We start from the raw sequence: 27,041 nt of genomic DNA on the forward strand, positions 1-27,041 counted from the left end.
CATGAATTATAGAATAGAATCAAATCATATCTGATTAAAAAAGAATTATGATGGCAAAAGCAGAAATATTTGCGTTCTCTGACATGTGTTCTTTTGCAACATTTTTTGATGTAATAACACAGAACATTAGCTGGAAGCTAAGAGCATGTGGTCTTTGATATGGAACAAGTAAAGAGTCCCTACAAATGAAATAATGATGACACACTTTTCAGCTTCCATTAAAGCAGCTGTTCTATGCTAGTTTTCTAAAAAAATTAAGATAAAGGATGCTGTCATTGAAATCACTGTTGTGCCCATGAGGACTTTCAGAATGATAGTTGATTTAGTGAACATCTCACCATATTTTATAGTTATTAGATTTCAGTGGGCACATTTAAAGGAGTATTTACAGAACATTTATGGAAAAAGTAGTCAACACAACTTAAACTGTCTGGGTCAAAATTTGAAATTCTACTTTCCATTTTTTTGAACAATGATATTGCCTCAAGCAGCAAAGCCCATTCTGATAATATTTGGCAAACTAATTTTGAAATGAGAAATACCAGAAGGGGTGTATATCACATAAAATACAGCTTGTAAACGTGTTATTTAAATTAATGCTAAAAGATTAACATCCCTACTGAATATTCTGCTCTCCTAATAATGACTATATGTCTTGTGTGATCTTAACCAGGCATTTGTCACCTGCAGAAAGAGCAATCTGTTATTCTAACAAGCTTAGCCTGGTGTTTGAGTTAACAATTAATGAAACATACCCATCTGCAGGAAACAAATGAAAACTACAGCCAATGTCCTCAGAACTGAGGCTTTAATATGATTGCCTAAACTAAATTGAACTTCCACAGTTTGCAGAAAGTGAAGAATGGGAAAATATTAAGATTTCTGAATGAGTTTTGATGTATTCATAAACTGATTGAGAGGGCCAGAAGACTACACTGAGGGTATATACAGTGACTGATTTCAACCACATCTTGTTTGCCATGGGGTTCCATGTCTTGGCAAATCAGATTATAGGATTTACAAGAAGCTCAATGCCGCATATGGCTGTAATTGAAATGCTGAAAATTTATTCACCCACAATGATTTTTTGACATTTTAGCTTTCACTGTATTATTTAAATGTAATCTTTGACAAAGGTCTTTTAATAATAATTGAGTCAGACTAAATCTCAATTGAGTTAACTTGAGATTAATTGTGTTAATAGGAATTTAACCCTTTAAAAATAAATAAACATGCATAGATCTAAGAGCCCAGAGCTAAAATTCAAAATGAGCGTGATAGTGACTCACCATTTGTGACTTGTTTTTCATCAAACATCCTTTATACCATCCTGTGGGAAAGATAAAAATTTATTAAAACTCTGGGAACCGAATCAGGCCAGGGGCTCTCAGTTGAATACAATGATGATTATGTTGCTCAGGACAACCTTTCCAATGCAATTCACCTAAATTTATCAAAAATCCATTTTTTTTCACCTCACAAACTTAACTAATATACCCTAAACGTATGTGCGCACTTATAATACCATGGTGTATAATTGGAAGCGTAGCTGAGTTATACATACTATTTAATGCTCAAGAAAATGAAGGGGTAAAGTCTGGAAAAATCTAGTAATGTGGCAGTTTGAACAGAGATGGAGCCAATGTTGGTAAACAGATTAGTGTTATTGTGCACATTATGTCTCGAATGGGTGGTTGCTTGGTCTGTGGAGTAGTAAAGGGTTATGATGAACATGCAGAAATTAAAATTGAGGCCAAAGTCACAACAGTTGCGATGCTATTGAATGGTGGAGGTGGATCAAGGAGCAACGTTTACGATTGCTACCCCTCCTTAGTTTGTGTCCTTAAAAAGAATAAACACTCAAGTGGAAAGTAGTGTATTATAAAAGACTTGCTTAAAGATTAGTAATCCAAAACATTCTTAAGAGACAGATTGGGAGACATAGTTTATTTGTAATTAGTAACCTTATGTGCTTTCCTATAAAACTTGAGACCATTACCAACTGAAAAAGATCACAGACTTACAGTATAAAGCAAATTGGAAAGTATCAGAAAATATACTTGTTTATGAGCATTATGCTGGGAATACTCAATAGATAAGTCAACGTCTCTGGAGAGAGAAATAATGGTAATATTCTTCTGAAAGGTCATCAATTTGAAACATTAATTGTTCCCTTCCCTACAAATGCTGACTATTCCACTGAGTACTTCCTATTTTTATTTCAAATTTCCAGAATCCGTGTTATTTATTTTTTGTGATTCTTTTTCTCCAGTATGTTCCTGTTTATTTTACACTTATGGAAACTCTTCACAGGAAAACTGCTGAATAATATAAAGCAAAAATTTGATGTGAATGCCAAGGAAAACAATTGATCAGGAACTGAGAGCTTTCCTTCCATATTATGGCTGCTGTTCAGTTGTCTTACCACAAGATTATTTTGTTGTTTCTATAATAAACAGACAACAAAGCATTGATTTTCCCATTGTATTTCCTCCTTATACAACTTTAGATTCAGATTCATTTACTTATACCTGTACATCAAAACATATAGTGGAATGTGACATTTGTGTTAACAACCATCACATTGCTAAGGATGTGCTGGGGCAGCCCACAGGTGTTGCCGGACAATCCAGCTACAATACAACATGGCCACTATGTTGAGCAGAATAACAAATCAACAACAGCAAAGCAAGCCCCTTTCCTCCCATCTCAGACAGTCCTCTAACCCCAGAGCAGGGTGCTGATGGGAATCTAACCCCAGAATAGGCTGCTGCTGGGAATACAACCCCAGAACAGGGTGCTGATGGGAATCAAACCGCAGAACAGGCTGCTGCTGGGAATCCAACCCCAGAACAGGGTGCTGCTGGGAATCCAACCCCAGAACAGGGTGCTGCTGGGAATCCAACCCCAGAACAGGGTGCTGATGGGAATCTAACCCCAGAACAGGGTGCTGCTGGGAATCCAACCCCAGAACAGGGTGCTGATGGGAATCTAACCCCAGAACAGGGGGCTGCTGGGAATCTAACCCCAGAACAGGGAGCTGCTGGGAATCCAACACCAGAACAGGGAGCTGCTGGGAATCCAACCCCAGAACAGGCTGCTGATGGGAATCTAACCCCAGAACAGGGTGCTGATGGGAATCTAACCCCAGAACAGGGTGCTGCTGGGAATCCAACCCCAGAACAGGGTGCCGATGGGAATCCAACCCCAGAACAGGGTGCTGATGGGAATCCAACCCCAGAACAGGCTGCTGATGGGAATCTAACCCCAGAACAGGGTGTTGATGGGAATCTAACCCCAGAACAGGATGCTGCTGGGAATCCAATGCCAGAACAGGGAGTTGCTGGGAATCCAACCCCAGAACAGGCTGCTGATGGGAATCTAACCCCAGAACAGGAGGCTGCTGGGAATCCAACCCCAGAACAGGGTGCTGCTGGGAATCTAACCCCAGAACAGGGTGCTGATGGGAATCTAACCCCAGAACAGGAGGCTGCTGGGAATCCAACCCCAGAACAGGGAGCTGCTGGGAATCTAACCCCAGAACAGGAGGCTGCTGGGAATCCAACCCCAGAACAGGGAGCTGCTGGGAATCCAACCCCAGAACAGGGAGCTGCTAGGAATCCAACCCCAGAACAGGGTGCTGCTGGGAATCTAACCCCAGAACAGGAGGCTGCTGGGAATCTAACCCCAGAACAGGCTGCTGATGGGAATCTAACCCCAGAACAGGCTGCTGATGGGAATCTAACCCCAGAACAGGGTGCTGCTGGGAATCCAACCCCAGAACAGGGTGCCGATGGGAATCCAACCCCAGAACAGGGTGCTGATGGGAATCCAACCCCAGAACAGGCTGCTGATGGGAATCTAACCCCAGAACAGGGTGCTGATGGGAATCTAACCCCAGAACAGGATGCTGCTGGGAATCCAATGCCAGAACAGGGAGTTGCTGGGAATCCAACCCCAGAACAGGCTGCTGATGGGAATCCAACCCCAGAACAGGGTGCTGATGGGAATCTAACCCCAGAACAGGGTGCTGCTGGGAATCTAACCCCAGAACAGGGGGCTGCTGGGAATCCAACCCCAGATCAGGGTGCTGCTGGAAATCCAACCCCAGAACAGGCTGCTGCTGGGAATCTAACCCCAGAACAGGGTGCTGATTGGAATCCAACCCCAGAACAGGGAGCTGCTGGGAATCTAACCCCAGAACAGGGTGCTGATGGGAATCTAACCCCAGAACAGAGTGCTGATGGGAATCTAACCCCAGAACAGGGTGCTGATGGGAAGCTAACCCCAGAACAGGGTGCTGATGGGAATCTAACCCCAGAACAGGAGGCTGCTGGGAATCCAACCCCAGAACAGGGGGCTGCTGGGAATCTAACCCCAGAACAGGGGGCTGATGGGAATCTAACCCCAGAACAGAGTGCTGATGGGAATCTAACCCCAGAACAGGGTGCTGATGGGAAGCTAACCCCAAAACAGGGTGCTGATGGGAATCTAACCCCAGAACAGGAGGCTGCTGAGAATCCAACCCCAGAACAGGGTGCTGCTGGGAATCTAACCCCAGAACAGGGTGCTGTGGGGAATCTAACCCCAGAACAGGAGGCTGCTAAGAATTCAACCCCAGAACAGGGAGCTGCTGGGAATCCAACCCCAGAACAGGGTGCTGATGGGAATCTAACCCCAGAACAGGCTGCTGATGGGAATCTAACCCCAGAACAGGGTGCTGCTGGGAATCCAACCCTACAACAGGCTGCTGCTGGGAATCTAACCCCAGAACATGGAGCTGCTGGGAATCCAACCCCAGAACAGGGTGCTGCTGGGAATCTAACCCCAGAACTGGCTGCTGATGGGAATCTAACCCCAGAACAGGCTGCTGATGGGAATCTAACCCCAGAACAGGGGGCTGCTGGGAATCCAACCCCAGAACAGGGTGCTGATGGGAATCTAACCCCAGAAAAGGCTGCTGATGGGAATCTAACCCCAGAACAGGGGGCTGATGGGAATCTAACCCCAGAACAGGGTGCTGATGGGAATCTAACCCCAGAACAGGAGGCTGCTGGGAATCCAACCCCAGAACAGGGAGCTGCTGGGAATCCAACCCCAGAACAGGCTGCTGCTGGGAATCTAACCCCAGAACAGGGGGCTGCTGGGACTCCAACCCCAGAACAGGGAGCTGCTGGGAATCCAACCCCACAACAGGGTGCTGATGGGAATCTAACCCCAGAACAGGCTGCTGATGGGAATCTAACCCCAGAACAGGGTGCTGATGGTAATCTAACCCCAGAACAGGAGGCTGCTGGGAATCCAACCCCAGAACAGGGAGCTGCTGGGAATCCAACCCCAGAACAGGCTGCTGCTGGGAATCTAACCCCAGAACAGGCTGCTGATGGGAATCCAACCCCAGAACAGGCTGCTGATGGGAATCTAACCCCAGAACAGGGTGCTGATGGGAATCTAACCCCAGAACAGGATGCTGCTGGGAATCTAACCCCAGTACAGGGGGCTGCTGGGAATCCAACCCAAGAACAGGATGCTGCTGGAAATCCAACCCCAGAACAGGCTGCTGCTGGGAATCTAACCCCAGAACAGGGTGCTGATGGGAATCCAACCCCAGAACAGGGAGCTGCTGGGAATCTAACCCCAGAACAGGAGGCTGCTGGGAATCCAACCCCAGAACAGGGTGCTGATGGGAATCTAACCCCAGAACAGGCTGCTGATGGGAATCTAATCCCAGAACAGGGTGCTGATGGGAATCTAACCCCAGAACAGGAGGCTGCTGGGAATCCAACCCCAGAACAGGGAGCTGCTGGGAATCCAACCCCAGAACAGGCTGCTGCTGGGAATCTAACCCCAGAACAGGGGGCTGCTGGGAATCCAACCACAGAACAGGGTGCTGATGGGAATCTAACCCCAGAACAGGCTGCTGATGGGAATCTAACCCCAGAACAGGCTGCTGATGGGAATCTAACCCCAGAACAGGCTGCTGATGGGAATCTAACCCCAGAACAGGGTGCTGATGGGAATCTAACCCCAGAACAGGGTGCTGCTGGGAATCTAACCCCAGAACAGAGGGCTGCTGGGAATCCAACACAAGAACAGGGTGCTGCTGGAAATCCAACCCCAGAACAGGCTGCTGCTGGGAATCTAACCCCAGAACAGTGTGCTGATGGGAATCCAACCCCAGAACAGGGAGCTGCTGGGAATCTAACCCCAGAACAGGAGGCTGCTGGGAATCCAACCCCAGAACAGGGAGCTGCTGGGAATCCAACACCAGAACAGGGTGCTGATGGGAATCTAACCCCAGAACAGGCTGCTGATGGGAATCTAACCCCAGAACATGTGCTGCTGGGAATCCAACCCCAGAACAGGGTGCTGATGGGAATCCAACCCCAGAACAGGGTGCTGATGGGAATCCAACCCCAGAACAGGCTGCTGATGGGAATCTAACCCCAGAACAGGGTGCTGATGGGAATCTAACCCCAGAACAGGAGGCTGCTGGGAATCCAACCCCAGAACAGGGAGCTGCTGGGAATCCAACCCCAGAACAGGCTGCTGCTGGGAATGTAACCCCAGAACAGGCTGCTGCTGGGAATCCAACCCCAGAACTGGCTGCTGATGGGAATCTAACCCCAGAACAGGGTGCTGATGGGAATCTAACCCCAGAACAGGGTGCTGCTGGGAATCTAACCCCAGAACAGGGGGCTGCTGGGAATCCAACCCAAGAACAGGGTGCTGCTGGAAATCCAACCCCAGAACAGGCTGCTGCTGGGAATCTAACCCCAGAACAGGGTGCTGATGGGAATCCAACCCCAGAACAGGGAGCTGCTGGGAATCTAACCCCAGAACAGGAGGCTGCTGGGAATCCAACCCCAGAACAGGGGGCTGATGGGAATCTAACCCCAGAACAGGCTGCTGATGGGAATCTAACCCCAGAACAGGGTGCTGATGGGAATCTAACCCCAGAACAGGAGGCTGCTGGGAATCCAACCCCAGAACAGGGAGCTGCTTGGAATCCAACCCCAGAACAGGCTGCTGCTGGGAATCTAACCCCAGAACAGGGGGCTGCTGGGAATCCAACCACAGAACAGGGAGCTGCTGGGAATACAATCCCACAACAGGGTGCTGATGGGAATCTAACCCCAGAACAGGCTGCTGATGGGAATCTAACCCCAGAACAGGCTGCTGATGGGAATCTAACCCCAGAACAGGCTGCTGATGGGAATCTAACCCCAGAACAGGGTGCTGCTGGGAATCTAACCCCAGAACAGGGGGCTGCTGGGAATCCAACACAAGAACAGGGTGCTGCTGGAAATCCAACCCCAGAACAGGCTGCTGCTGGGAATCTAACCCCAGAACAGGGTGCTGATGGGAATCCAACCCCAGAACAGGCTGCTGATGGGAATCCAACCCCAGAACAGACTGCTGATGGGAATCCAACCCCAGAACAGGGGGTTGCTGGGAATCCAACCCCAGAACAGGCTGCTGATGGGAATCCAACCCCAGAACAGGGGGCTGCTGGGAATCCAACCCCAGAACAGGCTGCTGATGGGAATCCAACCCCAGAACAGGCTGCTGCTGGGAATCCAACCCCAGAACAGTGGGCTGCTGGGAATCTAACCCCAGAACAGGGCGCTGCTGGGAATCCAACCCCAGAACAGGGGGCTGCTGGGAATCCAACCCCAGAACAGGCTGCTGATGGGAATCCAACCCCAGAACAGGCTGCTGCTGGGAATCTAACCCCAGAACAGGGGGCTGCTGGGAATCCAACCCCAGAACAGGGGGCTGCTGGGAATCTAACCCCAGAACAGGGTGCTGCTGGGAATCCTACCCCAGAACAGGGGGCTGCTGGGAATCTAACCCCAGAACAGGGGGCTGCTGGGAATCCAACCCCAGAACAGGGTGCTGATGGGAATCTAACCCCAGAACAGTCTGCTGATGGGAATCTAACCCCAGAATAGGGGGCTGCTGGGAATCCAACCTCATGCTACTGGGCTTTCTTTGCTTCACACTTTACCTTCACACTTCTCCAAGATCTGTACTGTATCTCCGACACTCAGGGAGAGGTGAGGATCCTTCTGGGCCTCAAAATTGAAGACAACTAGAAATAATAAAAACAATTAAAATCAAAATACGGTCATGTTGAGCAAAATTTGTCATTAAATTTTTCTGTGAGAAAGACCTCTACATTTCCTCACTTCTAAATACCATACCTTCACATTAGAAATAAAACCTTTCACAATTCAATTTAGTGTCAACATTACATGAGGTGGTTTGGTTCACTCACTGTTCAGTAAGGTTCTGACTGTAATGTAACATGCAATGTGTAATCTAGAAATGTAGAGGGATATTCTTTTAATAGTATAAAATTTAACTTGCATTCTCAGATCATGCAAACTTCTATTTTGGTAAATGATATCTTGATCTGAATTGTTAACTCTGCTTCTATTTCCACTGTTGCCCTCCCAACCATTGATCACATCTACATGAAACGCTGTCGTTGGAAAGCAGCATCCATCATCAGGGATCCCCACCACCCAGGTCATGTTCTGTTCTCACTCCTGCCGGTAGCGTAAAGGTATGGGAGCCTTAGGCTCAACAACTGTTACTACTCCTCAACCGTCAGGCTCTTGAACAGAAGTGGATAACTTCACTCAACTTAACTTGCCCTATCATTGAAATGTCTCCACAGCCTATGGACTCACTTTCAAGGACCCTTCATGTCATGTTCTCGTTGTTTGTTGCTTTTTATTTATATTTGCATTGGCATAGTTTGTTGTCCTCTGCACTCTAGCTGAATGCCCTAATTGGCTGGTCTTTCATTGATTCTGTTAGTGTTGCTATTCTATAGATTTGCTGAGTATGCCTCCAGGAAATGAATCTCAGGGTTGTATCTGGTCAAAAATAAATATATTGATAATAACATTTACTTTAAACTTTGAACTCTAAAGCTGCTGACCTGCTGAGCGTTTTCAGCTTTTTCTGTTTTTATTTTGCTTTTTCTCCTCCCCTAGTAATTTTGCAGACTGGAATACACTTGTCAAATCCAGACTAAAGCTGAAACATTTGGGAAGGAAATACTCTTTGGATTTTAAGATTACAAACTGTCCCTAGAGCTTTGTGTTGAATATGATATTTATGCTGTAGACTTATCCCCTCTGCAAGGCGGCCTACTATGCAGCCTAAACTGAACTACAACCAGTGCTGCGTTTGCTGTTGTAATCAATATCTACGGGCCTGTAGTTTGTCATGCTTAACTTTTAGCTGTGCAGTGGTGTTTGCTTTTGTTTGTTCTCCAATCTGTCTTCTTGCTTCAATTCTGTAGATGTACTTAGTTCACAATTATAAAATGGACCCAAATCATTACCCCAAAATTATACGAGGAAATCTGCAGATGCTGGGAATTCAAACAACACACACAAAATGCTGGTGGAACACAGCAGGCCAGGCAGCATCTATAGGGAGAAGCACTGTCGACGTTTCGGGCCGAGACCCCTTGTCAGGATGAAGGGTCTCAGCCCGAAACGTCGACAGTGCTTCTCCCTAGAGCTGCTGCCTGGCCTGCTGCGTTCCACCAGCATTTTGTTTGTGTTACCCCAACATTATTTCCACTTTGATCATTTTACACTGCAATGGAATTCATCTTTTTCCTGCTATTTGGGTTAATTTTTGTAAAGCTGTGTATAATTTATGTTTGTATTTTTGATAATGCTCCTAATCTGAAGCTGCGTTCTCGTGTATTCACATAATTGCACATAGAGTGGACTTTGAATTTGAATGAGATTTTGACCAATATATTCCAACGTGCAGTTATTTGAGCTAAAAATAAATGAGATTGCATTGATCTAAAGATACAAATGAAATCTTGTAGCATTAAAAGGAAGCCTATCTACTTTGTAGATTTATCACTGCAAATGACATTACAGAGGGAACCTTATAAAATAATGAACGATCCAATTAACTCATGGCAATGCATGACACGGATAGAAATCAAACACAATGTTTAAAACAATTAACAAAGATAGCACAACAATATTTTTGTCAAAAATAGCAATGAAAACAAAATGCCAGGTAGTAGCTAATGACATATTGCAAAGCAATGGCAGGTTCTATGTCAGTGATAAACCGTTTTTTTTTTGTTTTAGACATCCTTTATTCAATTCTGTTTCGCAATAAGTACCAAATGGCAAAGTGTGAAGTTACCACAACCCTTTGCAAAGATCAGCAGAAGTCAGTTTCTTTCTCCGGTTGTCCAGCAGCCTGCTATCATTTCTCAGACTCCATCTCAGTCAGTGGCAGGTCTGGCTGCTCAGTATCATGCCTGGCACTTCTACTGATGGAGGAACTGCTACCCCTCGAGTCCCTTCCCCTTGTGCCAAAACCGGTATCATTCTAAATAGCCACAAGGAATTGAAGTCCTCAAAATGTGGATTTGTCGAAGACATGTAATTTAGTAGTTTAATTAGTTTGCTGATCCCTGTTATAGAACAGCTGGGCCACAAACCATGAGTGTGGCCCATTAGTATTTATATGGATTAAAGCACGACAGATTGCATGATATATTCTGCCAACAAATAAAACATTAATGACACTCTGTAATACAGAAAGGCTCAAGGAAGAAGGGATGCAGGTTAAAGGAAGAGGTGGGATGGAGAGACAGACTGACTGGAGGACATAAGACTAAAGCAAGGGTCAGTGAGGAGGGGAAGGGAGAATTGCAGAGAGATCACATTACAGGAGAACATTCAAACCATCATATCCAGTCTGGCCCTTTACTGGAATAAATCAATAACTTCACATGCTTCCTCTTTCTCTGTGGCCTTGCAATTTATTTAGCCAGTTCCTTTTTGAAAACCACAGTGGATCTCACCTCCACCTCAGCAGCAAGCTGTGCATTATAGATTCCAGCCATGTTGTGTCAAAAAGCTTTGTCTTCATGTCAATTCTAATTCTCTTCCCTGTCACCTCTGGTCTGGGACCCATCCACCAATGGAGACAGCCTTCTGTATCCACTCTATCCAGACCCTCATCAATTTATGTAGTTAAATCTCCCATCAGCCTTCTTTTCTCCAAAGAAAACAGCCACTCTTCTCTAATTTGTCAGTGTAACTATAGTTTCTCATTCAGGACTTGCCCTCTACAATCATTTCTCAAAACTCTATAATGCCTCCATCTCTTTCTTAGACAGAAGGAAACACAATTTTCAGTTCATGCCGGACTCATGTTTTCTAAAGAGTGAGTGTAACATTTCTGCTTTTCACCCTGTATTGATAAAGCCCAAAACCATGTATATGATATTATCATTTTTTAATAATGGAGCTGCACAGCACAGAAATGGGCCCTGTCACCTACTAAATCCACATGCACAATTTACACTGGTTCTACATCTATTGTGTGTGTGTGTGGGGGGGGGGGGGGTCAGTTTACATGTCGCCAGATGCAGGTCCCCTTCCTTTATCTTTGGGGCACTTATTTTCATCCTGAGGTTGCAATCAGTGCTGAAGAACTATTCAAAAAGTTCTCCAAAAGTTCTCCAACAGTACTCCAGACTTAGGGAGGCCTGCATGCACTTTTAGCTAAGTATCTATTCAGTTTTGTATTTTGTGTAACTCGAGGGACTTAGATGTTTGGTCAAATCTTTTACTGTTTGTAAGTAAAGGATTATTTGTAATTTGTGTTTTCTGTCTTACCTACCAAACCCGTGAACCTGCTTCCTCAGTACCACATCATTTTTGTATGTTTACTATCATCAGCTCCCACTCAGCCACACACGAGGGGCAATTTTTCCATTGGCTAACTAACCTATCAACCTGCACGTTCTTTAAGATGGGGGAGAAAATCAGAGGAATGAGTGGAAATCCCCCCAGCCACCTGAAGACAGTCCAACCTCCAGGTAGATAGCATTGGACATCAGGATTGAACCTTGGTTACTGGAGCCTTGGGACAGAAACTCTACCAGCTGATCTACCCTGCTACCTGTTCTTCACATTCCATTCCATTTGCCCCTTCCAGTTCATACTACTGGAAAATTCTGTTTCATCATGAAATTAGAAGCTATGGCTTGTCAATAACAACCAAGTCTATGTCAATAACACAGATAGAATACAGCAGGTTAACTAGCTGTTCTGACCCAGGCTGAACTTACTCTATTCTGAGATCCACCAATTCAAGAGAAATATCAATTGTCAATTTTTTTAACCAACTTTGTATCCATATCATCAATATTCTTTTTATGAACTCTGACATTTCTGTTAAGCCTGCAATATGGCACCTTAGTTGAAAGCATTAGAAGCCTATGTACAACATTAACTGCATCCTCGCTTCAGTTCTGCCAAATAACTCATCAAGAAATTCTATCAGTGGTTAAATAGGATTTTCCCTCAAGAATCCATACTGGATAACTTACTTAATCCATTTTTGCCTAGGCAATTACGAATTCTGAACTAATCAATGTTTCTAAAATCTCTCATACCACTGAAGTTAAAATGAGTGTCCTTTAGTTGCTGGGCTTATCCTCACTCCCTCGTTGAACGAGTGAGTCATATTCCCTTTCTTCCATGGCACCATCCGGCTGGTGGCGCAATGGCATCAGCGCCGGATTCCGGAGCAAAGGCTCCCGAGTTCGAATCAAAGTCGGGTTGAGCATCGAGCTAGCCACTCGGCCTCATAAAAAGAACAAGGGTTGAGTCAGGAACGTTCATATCGTGAGCCGGTTAATCCAAAAGGAGACCAATCCTGACACCATGCGCCAGACAAGAATGGCTGACTGGTGCGACACGCTAAAAAAACATCCTGCTTCTATGGAAGGTTGAAAGGCTACAGTCAGTATCTCCACAAGTTTTCCTTTTACTTGCCTCAAAATCAAGGAATGTGTCCATCTACTCCTGGTGGATCACCCATACCAGCCAACTTATCTAACAATTCAACTACCTTTTCTTTCACTTTTACTATTTTCCCAGATGAAGGTAGGTGCAAAGTGTACTTTAGTAGTCATTTTGTACCTTACCAGCATTCTAATCATCCATGTACATGTTTCCATATTTTGGTACCTAATAGCAACCATTTCTCCATGTGTTACGCTTTTACTATTTATATGCCTATTGAACACTATTGGGTTCCAGTTTATGGTTGAAATTGTTATCTTGTTAGGTGAACATGCACCATATTTAAAATAAAGGGAGTAAGTGAATGAATTATGGTGATGAATTGCAAATGCAAATTTTGCACATTTACTAACAGCAGACATATTTTTTAAATTATTTATCAAATATTATAGAAACTGGAAGATAATATGAAGTTAGAAGATAATGCCCTGGGAACAATAGAGTGATATAACCTGGAATCAAAAATAATAATTTCCTAAGGTGTAGACAGACCAATTTTTGTCAGGCTGGTAGGAACAGTTAAGACTACGGAGGACAGTGACAAATTACAGGAACATATTAATTTTCTTACAGAATGAGTATATAGTTAGAAAATTAATTTCTGCATTAATGAAACTGAATACATTCTGACAAAAACAAATTGAGGGATAATCTACACTGAGGAATCAGGAACATATTTATAGAAGAAGTTAAAAGCTTTGAAGGAAGGTGATATGATTGGTAAATTAATTGGGACAGATAGATATGGACTTAATTTGGATATACAGATAAAAAATATCACATTATTTAGAAAGTGAGAATCTAGGAATAAAAGCAGCTCTCTGTGTAATTATACAAATCACAATTGCAGTTTACAAGGTAATGATACTGTAATAAAGCAAACTAATAGTGGCTTAATTCCAGTGGATAGATTTGACAAGCAATGAAGTAGTGTGAAATATATTGGCTTAGAAATTCAGATATAAAAAGCCGGTTTTTTCCCCCTTCCTTTCTATGTAGCTGAAAGTTGATTTTTTTTTCTCCCCAGAGTGGAATGCAATTGTCACCAGGTGGAATTGGGCATCTAGAAATGTCCAACTGAGATTCCACTGGCACATCTCACTTGTTTCTTGCATCAGATGCACATCAAAATATTGTAGTTCCCATGAAGCACTCTTTTTATTAACTCCACAATGTCCCATTACACCAAATGTTGGGTACTCCCAGGACAACCATATTTTAAAACACTGCTCTGGGACAATTACTTGCCATCTTTTGGGTATTTCCTCATTCTTACCAACACCCCTAACCCATTAGATAATCTCACCTCACTGGTCAACTCAGGATTGCATCAACCCATTGCCATCTCCACCACCTCCAAAGGATACAATTTAAAACGGCTAATCTCTAACCAATTCACACCCACCCCAGCCACTTACCCACAACTACTTGCCTTCACCTGTCACCATGGTTACAAAACTCTGTAATCTGCAGTATACACAGTGGAGCACACAAAGGAAAGCATGTCATAGTGATTTAGTCCACTTAATGACCTTACAGAGAACCTTGGTTAGATCAGAAATGGGTAACAATATCCAATGAACATTTTATTTATTGTATTGCACAGAATAGGACATCCCTTTAAAACAGAGATAAGGAGGATTGTTTTTTGCCAGAGGGTAATGAGTCAGTGAAATACATTTCCAGAGGTGGCTGTGTGTATATTTAACATGGAGGTTAATAGGTTCTTGATTAGTAAGAGCATCTGTGGTTACAGGGACAAGGCAGGATACTGGGCTTGAGGGGGATAAAATATCAGCCATAATGGAAGGGCTGAGCAGACTTGATCGGCCGAATGGACTTAATTCTGCTCCTGTGGCCTTATGGTGTTTATAAAAAGAAAATAAAGGAGCAAGGAAGGTGAAAAAAGGACATAGAAGAAATATGGTAGTGCTGCTTTTGAAAATGATAATTGGACTGGGGTTCTTTTCTCCTGAAAAGAGAAAACTGAATGTTAATTTAACAGGATCTTTAGAATAATAAGTGACATTAATAAAGCAAAGAAAGAGACAGCAGGGAGGGGCAATTAGAACCAGAGCTGAGAAATGTAAAATAATCAGCAAAGAATTAAACAGGTAATTTAGATGAGACTTTGTTTTCCCAGGGAGAGATTCAGCTCTGGAACATGTCACAGTCATGTACTTCTTACATAGCACACATAAAGAATTGTCACAGCAGGATGCAGACCAGCTAACTTTTAATATTCATTTTCAAAAGTTTCAAAGGTACATTTAATGTCAGACAAATGTATACAATTTACATCCTGAAATGCTTTTTCTTCTCAACCATCCACAAGAACAGAGGAGTGCCCCCAAAGAATAAATGACAGTTAAATTTTAGAACCCCAACGTCCCTCTAGCTCCCCCTCCCATACATAAGCAGCAGAAAAGCAACGATCCCCCTCCTCCCACCAGCAAAAGAAGTATCGGCAAGGTGGTGCTACTGAAAAATAGGAGGGGGAAGGAAAGGATAGTTCAGATGGCATAGATAGAAAAAGAATAATTGAGTATTCAAAGACAAAGTAAATTTTATTATCAAAATATATATATGTCACTATGTTCAAACAACCCTGACACTCATTTTCCTGTGGGCATATTCAGGAAATCTATAGAATGGTAACTGTAACAGCATCAATAAAAGATCAACTGGAGTTCAGAAGATAACAAACTGCAATTGCAAAAAAAAAAATGAAATAGGAATAAATAACAAGAACATGAGAGAACAAGATAAAGAGTGTTATCATTGGTTGTGGAACATCTCAATGGATGGGCAAGTGAGTGTAGTTATCCCCTTTTGTTCCAGAGCCTGATGGTTGTGGTGTGGGTAACTGTTTGTGAATCTGATGGTGTCAGTCCTCAGTCTCTTGTCAACTGAAGTATAAAAGGTGACATGGACTGATTGAGTACAGAATCTATTTTCTGTCCTCTGCAATTCCTTGTAAAAGGCTACCTGACTCTGCAACACATTGTTCCAACAGAATGCATGAAATTTACATGGGCAATCCCATCTTCCTTCAAGCCCTTGCAAGTGATCCTGGCCATAGATCAATTCTCCACTATGCCATTACTTTACTCAACAAAACATAAAATGAAGTGCTTCATTTTGCAGTTCTGTGAAAGGAAAAAAAGGAGTAATATTTGTACTTGTCCTTCCATAACCACAGGACATGCTGAAGTGTTTTACAGCCTGTTAAGGGTGTCCTGGAATGAAATCACAGTGGCAATGTCGGAAACCTTGTAGACTACTATCAAAGAGACAGCTGTGTGATGCTGTGCAAGTTATTATGGTTTGTAACTGCAGAAAATAATTGAAAGAAAAACACAGGAGACAAGATATTGCCTACTTGTTATTTCTGCCTTTTCTTTAGTGAGGTGCTCACATCTGATACGATTGCATATACCAGTACTTCTTACATATAACTCATAAAGAATGCTCAGAGAAACAAAATATTTTCAATATTATTTACACATTAAATACATAACATATGTATATTATATGATGACTAGAGAGCAATATGTTACATATTTCAGTTGAGATACATTCTATATCGAGTTAGAGTTTATAGCTCTAAGTAGGGAGGAGTGTTGTGTATTTAGTATGTGAGTAATATTGAAAATATTACGTACAAGGGGTGATTGATAAGTTCATGGCCTAAGGTAGAAGGAGATGTGTTATTAACTTCAAACTTCCAGCATTCTCACTCAAAGAGTTGAACTGCACGTGCATGTAATGAGAGCTGTATAACTCATATCCTTCTACCTTAGGCCACGAACTTATCAATCACCCTTGCTGTGGACCACTTCTACAAAGAAGGGATCCGTATGTTCCACGACCGCTGGACCAAGTGTGTAAATGTAGGAGGGGACTATGTTGAAAAATAAATGTGCTAGGTTTTCTAAAATTGACTCCTTCTACCTTAGGCCATGAACTTATCAATCACCCCTTGTATATTATGTATAATATAATACATGTAATATACACACACGTAATATACATAACACATGTATATTATGTGTTTGTATGTATATATAAAAACACTGTATCATTCTCTTTGTATCATTTCTGCCATAAAGCGGAGACTTTTGATTTGCATTAGGGAGAATACTTCAAAGGGAGTGCCCTCTTTTGTAAATTTTTCAAGTAAACAGGACAATACATCGGCGTTTCCATGATTATTTGTCCTCTTGACTTTGATCTTGTAATTGTGCCCTCCAAGAAGAGCCAATCTCTACATTAATGCTGCTGCTGATAGTGGAACACCCTTCCGTGGATTGAAAATGGACACCAGTGGTAGACCCTCTCCCGTACAGGTACTAGTTGAAATGTTTCATACCCCAAGCAGACTCAAGGCTTCCTTGTCAATCTGCGCATATATTTTTTCTATGGTAGTAAGGGAATGTGAAGGAAAGACTATGGTGTGTTCAGTTCCATCAACTATAACATGAGACATGATTACATATTTAACATAAGGCAAACTGTCACAGGCAAACTTCAATGGACCATTATGTGTGAGTACATTGTCTGATTACACCATTTTCTTTGCCTTTGACATCTCACATTGCTTTTTCCATTGCCATTTCTTCCTGATCTGTCATAATGAGTTCAAGTTGTGGAGCAAAGTAGCCAGGTTTGGGACAAACTATTATAGTAATTGAGAAATCCTAAAAAGCACTACAAATGTGACACGTCCTTTGGCCTTGGGACATCCACCACTGCTTAGATTTTCTCAGCACACTTGTGTAAATGCTGTGTGACAATGGTGTAACCACAGTAAGTGATGCTTAAGGTAAAGAATTCACACTTACTAGTGAAGATGACAAGAAACATCTCTAAAATCTCAAGCCAGTGTTAAAAAGATTAGAAGATTATGGGCTCAGAGCATAATACCACAAGTGTGAATTACTTAACCTACACAGATTGAACAGCATTTTGACCAAACAGCCGGCACGGATGTCATGTTAGTCCTGGCTACCAGTGACGTGACTAATGTTGCGCTACCTGATAGGGGCACCTGGAGGGGTAGGGCCATGGCCAGTCCAAATCTTTAGAGAAGGGGGGAATGTAGGTGTGAGTGAAAACTTTAAAGTGTTTTTGTTTCTGCGAAGTGAGGGAAAGGAGTTGCCTGATGTGAAAGATCTAACGGATCCTTCAGTGAGTGATTTAAATTCTGATCTGGTTTCAGCTATTACATCGCTGTTTGATGAATGCCAAAGTGTACTTGTGGAGAGCCAAAATTACTGTAGGCTGGGAGTGTTTTCTGGAGTCAGGCTCACACTTGATGGGGAAGAAGAATATGAAGCTTGGGCAGAGTAGGCATCTCAGTTACTGGATGAATGGCAGTGCTCAGATAATATGAAAAAAATGGAGACTGGTAGAGTTAAAAGGTCCGGCAGCTAATAAAGTGAAGTCCCTGAAGGCAGAAACTCATTAGCCTCGTCAGCTAATTACCTGCAAGCTCTGGAAGATGCTTTTGGCACTACTGAAAGTTCAGCCAATCACATAGTAAAGTGTAGGCACACATTCCAGAAGAAAGGACAGAAGCTGTCTGCCAACATTTTCAGGTCAGAGAAACTGCTGCATCATTTGTGCCAGAAAGGGGCCATTCAACTGCCAGCACTGCGAAGTTTGAATAAACTAGTCTCGAAACGACTTACCGACTGCGTGTTGTTATTTCAGCGCTGTGTGTAGCACATCGCTACATTGGTGACCCCGACGGTCCAAACGGGATTTGGACCAAAGATGACCGACTCTTCATCTGTTCACGCAGTTTCGCTAAAACTGCCGACTTTCTGGACGCCGCGACCACACGTGTGGTTTAGCCAAGCAGAAGCCCAGTTCCAGATTCGGCAGATATCCTCTGATTCCACGCGTTACTACCACGTGGTGAGCGCCCTTGACCAGGAGACGGCCGCCCAGGTTGCGGATTTCATACAGTCGCCCCCGGAAGAAGGCAAATATGAAGCATTCAAGGCGCTGCTCATTGGGACCTTTGGCCTCTCACGGCGTGAGCGGGGTGCCTGCCTGCTTCACCTGGACGGTTTGGGAGACAGATTGCCGTCAGCATTGATGAACGAGATGCTGTCCCTGGCTGACGGACACAAGCCCTGCCTCATATTCGAGCAAGCATTCCTGGAGCAACTGCCCGAGGACATACATCTGCTATCACATGGCACGGTTGGTCTACATATTCAACCCATAAGATGCACCCTTCTCCATCTTTTATCAAGTTACTCAGAGAATTTGGAGAGGAGGAAATTATGATTGAGAAGCAGGACATTTCAAAAGGCAGGTTGTGTCTTCAGTGTTAGCATCTGCTGCTAAAGTGACCCCGGATGCCACGGAGATAGAGCTTTTCAGGAATGAGGTAAAAACCGTTCAAGATGAGCAGACTCGATGGGTGTCTGCTGATGTTTCAACTAAATGTGACATGTCCACTGGGAAACCTAACCCTTCTGAAGGACTGCTGCTTAAAAAGATCTCTTGGCTAGAGAGGCGACCACTATTTTCCGTTACAACTGTGGAGAAGATGGACACTTCAAGCGAGAATGTGAGGGACAGGAAAATCCTCAAAAAGTAAGTCAGTGGTTAATTAAACAGAGAGGAAAAGAAGCAAATTTACAGAGGGACCCAGTAAAGGAACAGGCTGGCATCTCAGAGAGGAAACATTCCAATCAGTGTATCAAGGGAAATGTTAAAGTGCAAAGCAGTATTCCTGAAGGTTTAGTGGGACCAAGTTCTGATGCATCCATACAGATTGTTTATGCTAGAGTCATACTTGGCACAGGCTCTCAAGCTACTTTGCTTTATAGATCCTTCTACAACCAGTACTTGACGCATTTACCATTGACCAGTGTTGGTCTACCCAGCTCTGCTTGAAAAAGGTGAAGCTTCCATTATTGTGGGAGCAAGTGCTCCCATTGTGAGAAGGCTTGTGGGAGCATGAAAGAAAAGAACTGGAGAGAACTTTTGAAAACCTTGTCTACTCGCCTGGTGTTCAGAGCTGCTTTTGAGAAGGTGCAAGTTCGTTCTAAGCAGAATGATGAGCATAAGCAGGGAACTCTATGCCCTGGTAAGTATTTCTACTGCTATGTTATGATATAGATTACTTTAGCAGTTTTCTGTAAAAACAGTGAGTGTTGCTGGAAAGAGTCCTTCGACCTTGGCTAAAGATAAGGAGCCATGTTGTCCAACTTAGGAATGTTTGTCAGCCAATCAGGATTGTGGGATGTGAGTGAAGGTTCAAGAGAGCTGTGGGGAAGAGCCTTCTGAAGGACCATTAATCTGGTATGGAGTGGAGTAGGGTACAAGGGAAAATGTCACAGAATGCCGTGGTAAGACAGTCCACATCACAAAAGTGCTTTGTGCAGATGAATGACTCCAAGGAGGAAGAGCCAATACTCCTGAAAGCCAGTTCATTTGAGATGGTCTTTGAGGGAAGTTTGGAATATGGTGGGTGCTTTCACACAGGCTGTAGGTCCAGTGCGTGAGTAAAAAGATACACACCTGATTGCCTTAGAAATTAGCTCTAATGTTTATGTGCACTTTGAAGTGGTTTAATTATAATGGGCACTTCTATTTATCTTTTCGTTTTCTGTAACTGTTAGGTAAAGTTGAAAATTTGGTAACTATACTTCCTTTATAATTTTATGCTGGTGTCCATCCTCCCATATCTGGGCTACCAATAACTGTGTATGGGTAACCAATAACTCTGAAATCAGCTGGAAGAAGATTTTATGGTCTGATGAAACTAAAGTTGATCCTTCTGGCCATCAAACTAAACACTATGTTTGGTGCCAAACACCATACATCATCAAAAACACAACACCCTTACCATGAAGCATGGTGGTGGCTGCATCAGGCTGCGGGGATGCTTCACTGCCGCAGGCCCTGGAAGGCTTGTGAAGGTGGAGGGTAAAATGAATGCAGCAAAATACAGGGAAATCCTGGAGGAAAACCTGATGATGTCTGCAAGGGAACTGCAACTTGGAAAAGGATTTGTTTTCCATCAAGACAATCACCCCAAGCATAAAGCCAAAGCTACACAGGAATGGCTTAAAAACAACTAAGTTAATGTCCTAGAGTGGCCAAGTTAGATTCCAGACCCCAATCCAATTACGAATTTGTGTTTCGACTTGTAAAAGGGGCATTTCACTCTTGATAGCCATGCAATCTGATTGAGATTGAGCAGATTTGTAAAGAAGAATGGGGAAAAATTGCAGTATCCTGATGTGCAAAGCCAATAGAGACCTATCCACGCAGATTCAAGGTTGTAATTGCTGCCAAAGGTGCATCTACTAAATACTGACTTGAAGGGTGTGAATACTTATGCAATCAATTATTTTGTGTTTTATATTTGTAATTAATTTAGATCACTTTGTAGAGATCCATTTTCACTTTGACACAAAAGAGTCTTTTTCTTTTGATCGGTGTCAAAAAGCCAGATTAAATCCACTGTGATTCAATGTTGTAAAACAATAAAACATGAAAACTTCCAAGGTGGGGGGTGGTGTGAATACTTGTTATAGGCACTGCGTCTGCCGGCTTTAGTTCAGTAAAATCCAGTTTTACCTGAGTTGCTCTGTTGTACAATATGTGATCTCCTGCCACAACGATAATGTAATTTGTTGTTTCAGGCTGGCTACTGTTTAGACATTGCAATTTTGTTCTCGCTATCTTTCATTCCTGACTGCAAGTCATATAAATCCCTGGCTGCTGTTTCCATTGATACAGCAATTTCAACTGCTCTTTTAATTGTGAGTTGTGTTTCAATTAGGAGTAGTTTTTGAAAGCTGTTTTTAGTTTAAGAGATTTCACAAACTAAACAATCTCTCAGTGCATCACTACGACCAACACTGAACTGACAATGCTCGGACAATTTCTTCAATTGAGACATACACTGAAACAGATTCCCCTGCCTTTTTATTTAACTGAAACATCTATCTCTCTCCTACCAAAGAAAACTTGTATTGTGCTTGTAGTTGTGTCAGGTTTGTTGCAAAACTTCCACATTGCCATTGTTATGTTTTGTAACTTCACAATCTAATCCAAAGGAAAACACAGGATCCGGGATACTTGCATACTTTTTTTTCCTTTTATTTTAATTGAGGCTCTCACATATGATCTGATGGTGTAATGATGTATGCCAGTCATGTACTTCTTATATATAACCTATCATGCATTATGTAAACAAACAAAGATTGCTTAATCAAACAATATATTTACAATACTACTCAAATAATTCTGGAATATTAAATGCACTTTACAAGTGAGCTATTTCTTGACCTTTGTTTAAGAGTACCTACTGGTGTGTATTTAATATTTCAATTATATTTGGATAAGCTTGTATATATTTTGTTTTATTAAGCATTCCTGTTGGCTTAAATAACTCATTATGGGTTATATGTGTAAATACATGAAATATGTACATCACCACACTATCATATGATACATGCATGCCTCTCTTAAAGTAAGCACAAAGTTAGACCTTGCATTTCACACTCCCAATTCTTCCTTTGAATTAAACATAACATTGGTGATGAGATATTTTTAAAATGAACCTGAGAACTGACCTATTAAAGTGCAGTGAGACATTTAAACAAAAAAAAATACAGCAAGGACAATCACAAGTGAAAAGAACACAGCACAGCACATACAGAGAAAGTCAAGTTACAAAAAACAGCTCAGCACTTGTTCTTCAGAAGAGAAGATATAATAGAATTTTTAAAAAGAAGTCAGCAAATGGAATTCTCTGGTTGATAACAGTGAGCACTAGGTGATAATAATCATATAAAAAGAGCAGAAATGGCTGGCTATGTCAGTAAGATTGGAGCATTTGATTACACAAAAGATAACTAGAATACATATACTGAGTAAATTCAACAATGTTTTGAAACAAATGAAATAGCCAATGAGAAAAGAGTATCAATTTTGCTAAGTGTGTTGAGTTTAAAGACATACAGTTTGCTTCAAATTTTCATTGTGCCAACCAAACAAGCGGACATGAGTTTTGCCACTGCTGCTAAAGTAATGCAGAAACATTTGGATCTGATGTCACTGTTGATTGCAGAATGCTTTAGATTTCATAAGCGGAATCAAAAGGAAGAACAATCCATTTCAGTGTACGTGGCTGAATTGTAGAGATTGTCTGAGCATTGTCAGTTTAGTAATGCTTAATGATGCACTGAGAGACCATTCAGTTTGTGGAAGCTTACAAGAAGGTATTAAAAATCAGCTCCTAACTGAAGCACAATTTATATTCAAAAAAGAAGTTGAAATTGCTGTTTCAATGGAAACTACAAAGATGCAGTTGAGTTGCAGTCAGGAATGAAAGTGAGCATGAATAAAATTGCAGCAGAAAACAGCTTGGCCAAAGAAATCGTGTTACCATTGTTGCAGGGGCTCACAAATGCAGATTTGAAGGTGAAGCTTGCAGAAAATGCAACAAAGAAGGTCACATCCAAAGAGCATGTTGGGCAGACAAAAAAAAATGGACTTCACAGAGAAGAGAAAAAGTCAAGTTGCTGTTCCCAAAAGAGCACAAATCTGCCCACTATTGCTGAAAAATCTTATAATAATAATGAGGGTGACGCAGGACTCTGTATCCTTGAGACTTACAGTGTGAAAATTAACAATAGACAAGCAATATGGCTTACACCAGAAGAAAATGGAACACTAATTAAATTGAATTAGACACTGTTTTGGCTGTTTCAGTCATTCCACAAAATGAGTTTGAACAGCATTTCAAAGACACTAAACCGAAGCCTGCAGATATCCTGCTAAAAACTTATACTGGAAAAAGTAACTCCTTTGGGAATGATGTTCGTGACAGTCAGCAAGCCACATTGCACTTGTGTGTGGGATAAACAAGAAGATAAGCATTGTGAGGATGTGATTGGATGAGATAATGACAATTTGTTTGGAGATCCATCTACTATTTGCATGTCATATCTCCCGCAATGAAGCCATCTAAAAGCAATTTTTAAAAGGTAGTGGATGATGCCACAATTGTCTGCATGCCGAACACCATGAAATGTTCCCCCACAGAGGACAAACAGGTGTTAGTGCCAACCTCTGTGTTTCTGGTTGGAAAGTATACTGGATCAAGGAAGGACCATGCCGCTCAGAGGAAGTGTGAAAATGCCGAAAGCTGTGGCTTGACTACAAAAGTTTTTGTACGCAGCATATCTGTGAAAACTTTTGATATATCATTCTGGCAGTTAACTGCAAAATGTGGCTTGGTTTTATTCTGGAAAAGAATTTAAGGACCTTCAGGAAAGTTGCAAGCACTTGATTTTTGTGAGTATAAAGAACCAGAATCTACTCTGTGTTGCTGAAGGCTATTTCATGAACTTCAAGTGGGAGACAGAAAGCTGCTTGTAAAAGCTGATGCAAAGACCGAAGGCCAACTGGATGAATGGAAGGGCAAAAAGAAAGGAATCAATAGAGATACGAAAACAGAAAATTCATCAGAAGATGTTGTGGATGAGGAAATCAAAAGGAGAGATCAGATCATGAAAGGATCAATAGGATTAATAAGAGAATACTCCATTGAACTTAATGTCCCTTCCCAAGATCAAGGTGTTTGATGCACCATCAATAACTCACTCTGAGACGTAAAAGCGAGGTATCGGCTATTATTGACTGGAAGAAGGAACAAGCAGTGAGTGACCACCATACTACATCCTGGAGACTGAGAGCAGGGGCTCAGACCTCCATCACCTTAATACAGGGGTCTGTGGGAGGAGCCACAGGAGCAGTCATCAGGTGCGTGTCCAGACAGGTATATGTAGTTCACCACAGTGTTCAAACTAGAAGAAGAAAAGGAAAGAAGAAGAAAGGTGGCTACCGCTGTCAGAACCATTTCCTGCAGTCTCAGAATCAACTTCTACAACCACCAAGGGGGAGGCTCCAGAAGCTGAGATTGTATCACAGCCGCAAATCCCACCTGGCAAGCAGAGTGAGCCCCCTCGTCAAGCAGGACATTATCTCACAAGAGTAAGAAAGCTTCCACAGCAATTAATTCTTTAGGCCTGATTGGGACAATTTAAAAATGTATTGTACTGTGGATGTATGTTAAATAGTAGTTGTATTGTATATTGTAATAAACTGTGTTATAGTTGAGAAGCATTCTCTGTTGAGTTGGAATTTACTGCTAAGCAGGGAGGAATGTTGTGTATTTAATACTTTACATGAGTTTCAAGCTACCAGGTGATATGTGCATGCCTCACTTAAAGTAAACATAAAGTTAGACCTGCATTTTCAATGTTTTCAAGTTACAATATATAACACCTACTGATTCAGTCAACAGAAATCCCACTATCTGCTTCAAAAGGTGCTGTGAGATCTTATACTTTCACCAGAAGAGAAAAGCAAAGCAATGTTCTGGTGCAATATCTCATTTAAAAGACAACATGATTTCCACTGCCATAGTATCCTCTCAGAACTGCACTGTGAATTGATTATTTTGTGTTCAAATTGTGGAGTGAGACATTAAGCCAGAGTTTGAGAGCCTGGCATCTGCCTAGGACCAGACCAGTGGGAGTTTGACAGCACCTAAATGTCTTCTGAAGATTCTGAGAATTGGCTGAAGTTTGCAATGATACATTTGTAACTTCTAATTCATGGGATCCAGTATAAACAGTCAACATTTTGGGCCGAGACCCTTCATCAAGTTGAAGTGTTCCGATGAAGGATTTCAGCCTGAAACCGACTGTTATTCATTTCCATGGATGCTGCCTTAATCTGTGATTTTCTTCCTTCTTCTGGTTATATTTCAGGCAGCGTCTATCAAAGCCCTCTCAACCACTGAGCACATATACATGAAACACTTCTGCAGGAAAGCAGCACCCATCATCAGAGACCCCGACTACCCAGGGCATGCTCTCTTCTCGATGTTGCTATCAGGAAGAAGGTACAACAATTTCAGGCCTCACACCACCAGGTCAAGGAACAATTACTATCCCACAACCATCAGGCTCTTGAACCAAGGGGGATAATTTCATTCACCCTCACTTGCCCCATCATTGAAATGTTCCCATACCAATGGTCTCACTTTCAAAGACTCTTCATTTCATGTTTTTGTTATTTATTGCTTAATTATTATTATTATTATTTCCTCTTTTTGTATTTGCACAGTTTGTTGTCTTCTGCACTTTAGCTGAATGCCCTAGTTGGGCAGTTTTTCATTGATTCTGTTATGGTTATTATTCTATGGATTTATTGAGTATGCTTACAAGAAAATGATTCTCTGGCTTGTATATGGTGACATATGTACTTTGATAATATAATTTACTTCGAACTTTGAACCTAGGCCTCTAGAAATGTGAGGCAACAGTACATGCTATTAATGTGCATTCTTTTAAATTACACAGTGAGATTGAATGAAGAACAGGAGACAAAAGATTGGCTTTATCCTGGGATTCATGCACAATACCAACACAAATCTACAGGAACCAGTTTTATTCCTGTCCTGCTAATGTTTGATGGGACAGAATAAGGGGAAGTTTTACTATGTATTTAACATATGATGCTTCATGCTGATAGTAATTCTCTAAAGTTAGAGAAGTATTCCATTATTCAGCACTAACCTTGATGATGATTACCAAAAGTGGTAAAAATAATGGCCACTGTCCTGTCTCACTGCACATCATTTAGATGCATGCAGAGAGCGAAAAGGAGCATATCTGAAGCATGATTAAGGTAGCCATGTGTGAAATGGAAGAAGTAAATATGATGGGTTGAATAACGTTCGATGCAAGCTTCAATTTCTTTTGTCTTTCAATATCAGTAAGCGTGCTGATGAGAAATTGTGCTGCAGACACCATAGATAATGATTCAATCTGGCAGCAAGTGGAATGAACTGGCCGCTGACTGAATATTGGCTCACATGTGATTGAATGAGTCCAGAGGGGCACCTGATGTGTTTGAAAGCTGAAGCAGCAGTCAGGGCAGAGGCATATGAATGTGATCGTCCTTGAGATTTTCGACATTCATAAGCCAGTCTGAAAAACTGTACGGGAAAGAGAAGGGACTTGCATTTCTATTTTAGCATGAAAGTTATTTGGAATGTGTGGGGTGGGGGGAGGTCAGTAGGTTGCATTTGTGTGCGGGCGGGGCTATTCCAGA

The 27,041-nt window shown here is 42.3% G+C and overlaps 1 protein-coding gene across 1 annotated transcript in view; it reads right to left on the reverse strand.

Annotated features, from left to right (window-relative positions):
- The window catches only part of LOC140739509 (dedicator of cytokinesis protein 2-like), a 651,201-nt gene that overhangs the window by 570,107 nt on the left and 54,053 nt on the right, over window positions 1–27,041 (reverse strand). The window contains exons 2-3 of the mRNA XM_073067873.1: window positions 8,012–8,095; window positions 1,290–1,330 (exon numbers count right to left, since the gene is read on the reverse strand). Coding sequence (XP_072923974.1) covers window positions 1,290–1,330; window positions 8,012–8,095 — 125 coding nt within the window. The remainder of the gene's footprint in view (window positions 1–1,289; window positions 1,331–8,011; window positions 8,096–27,041) is intronic.

Source organism: Hemitrygon akajei, chromosome 15, assembly GCF_048418815.1.
Source record: "Hemitrygon akajei chromosome 15, sHemAka1.3, whole genome shotgun sequence".
Lineage (NCBI taxonomy): Eukaryota > Metazoa > Chordata > Chondrichthyes > Myliobatiformes > Dasyatidae > Hemitrygon > Hemitrygon akajei.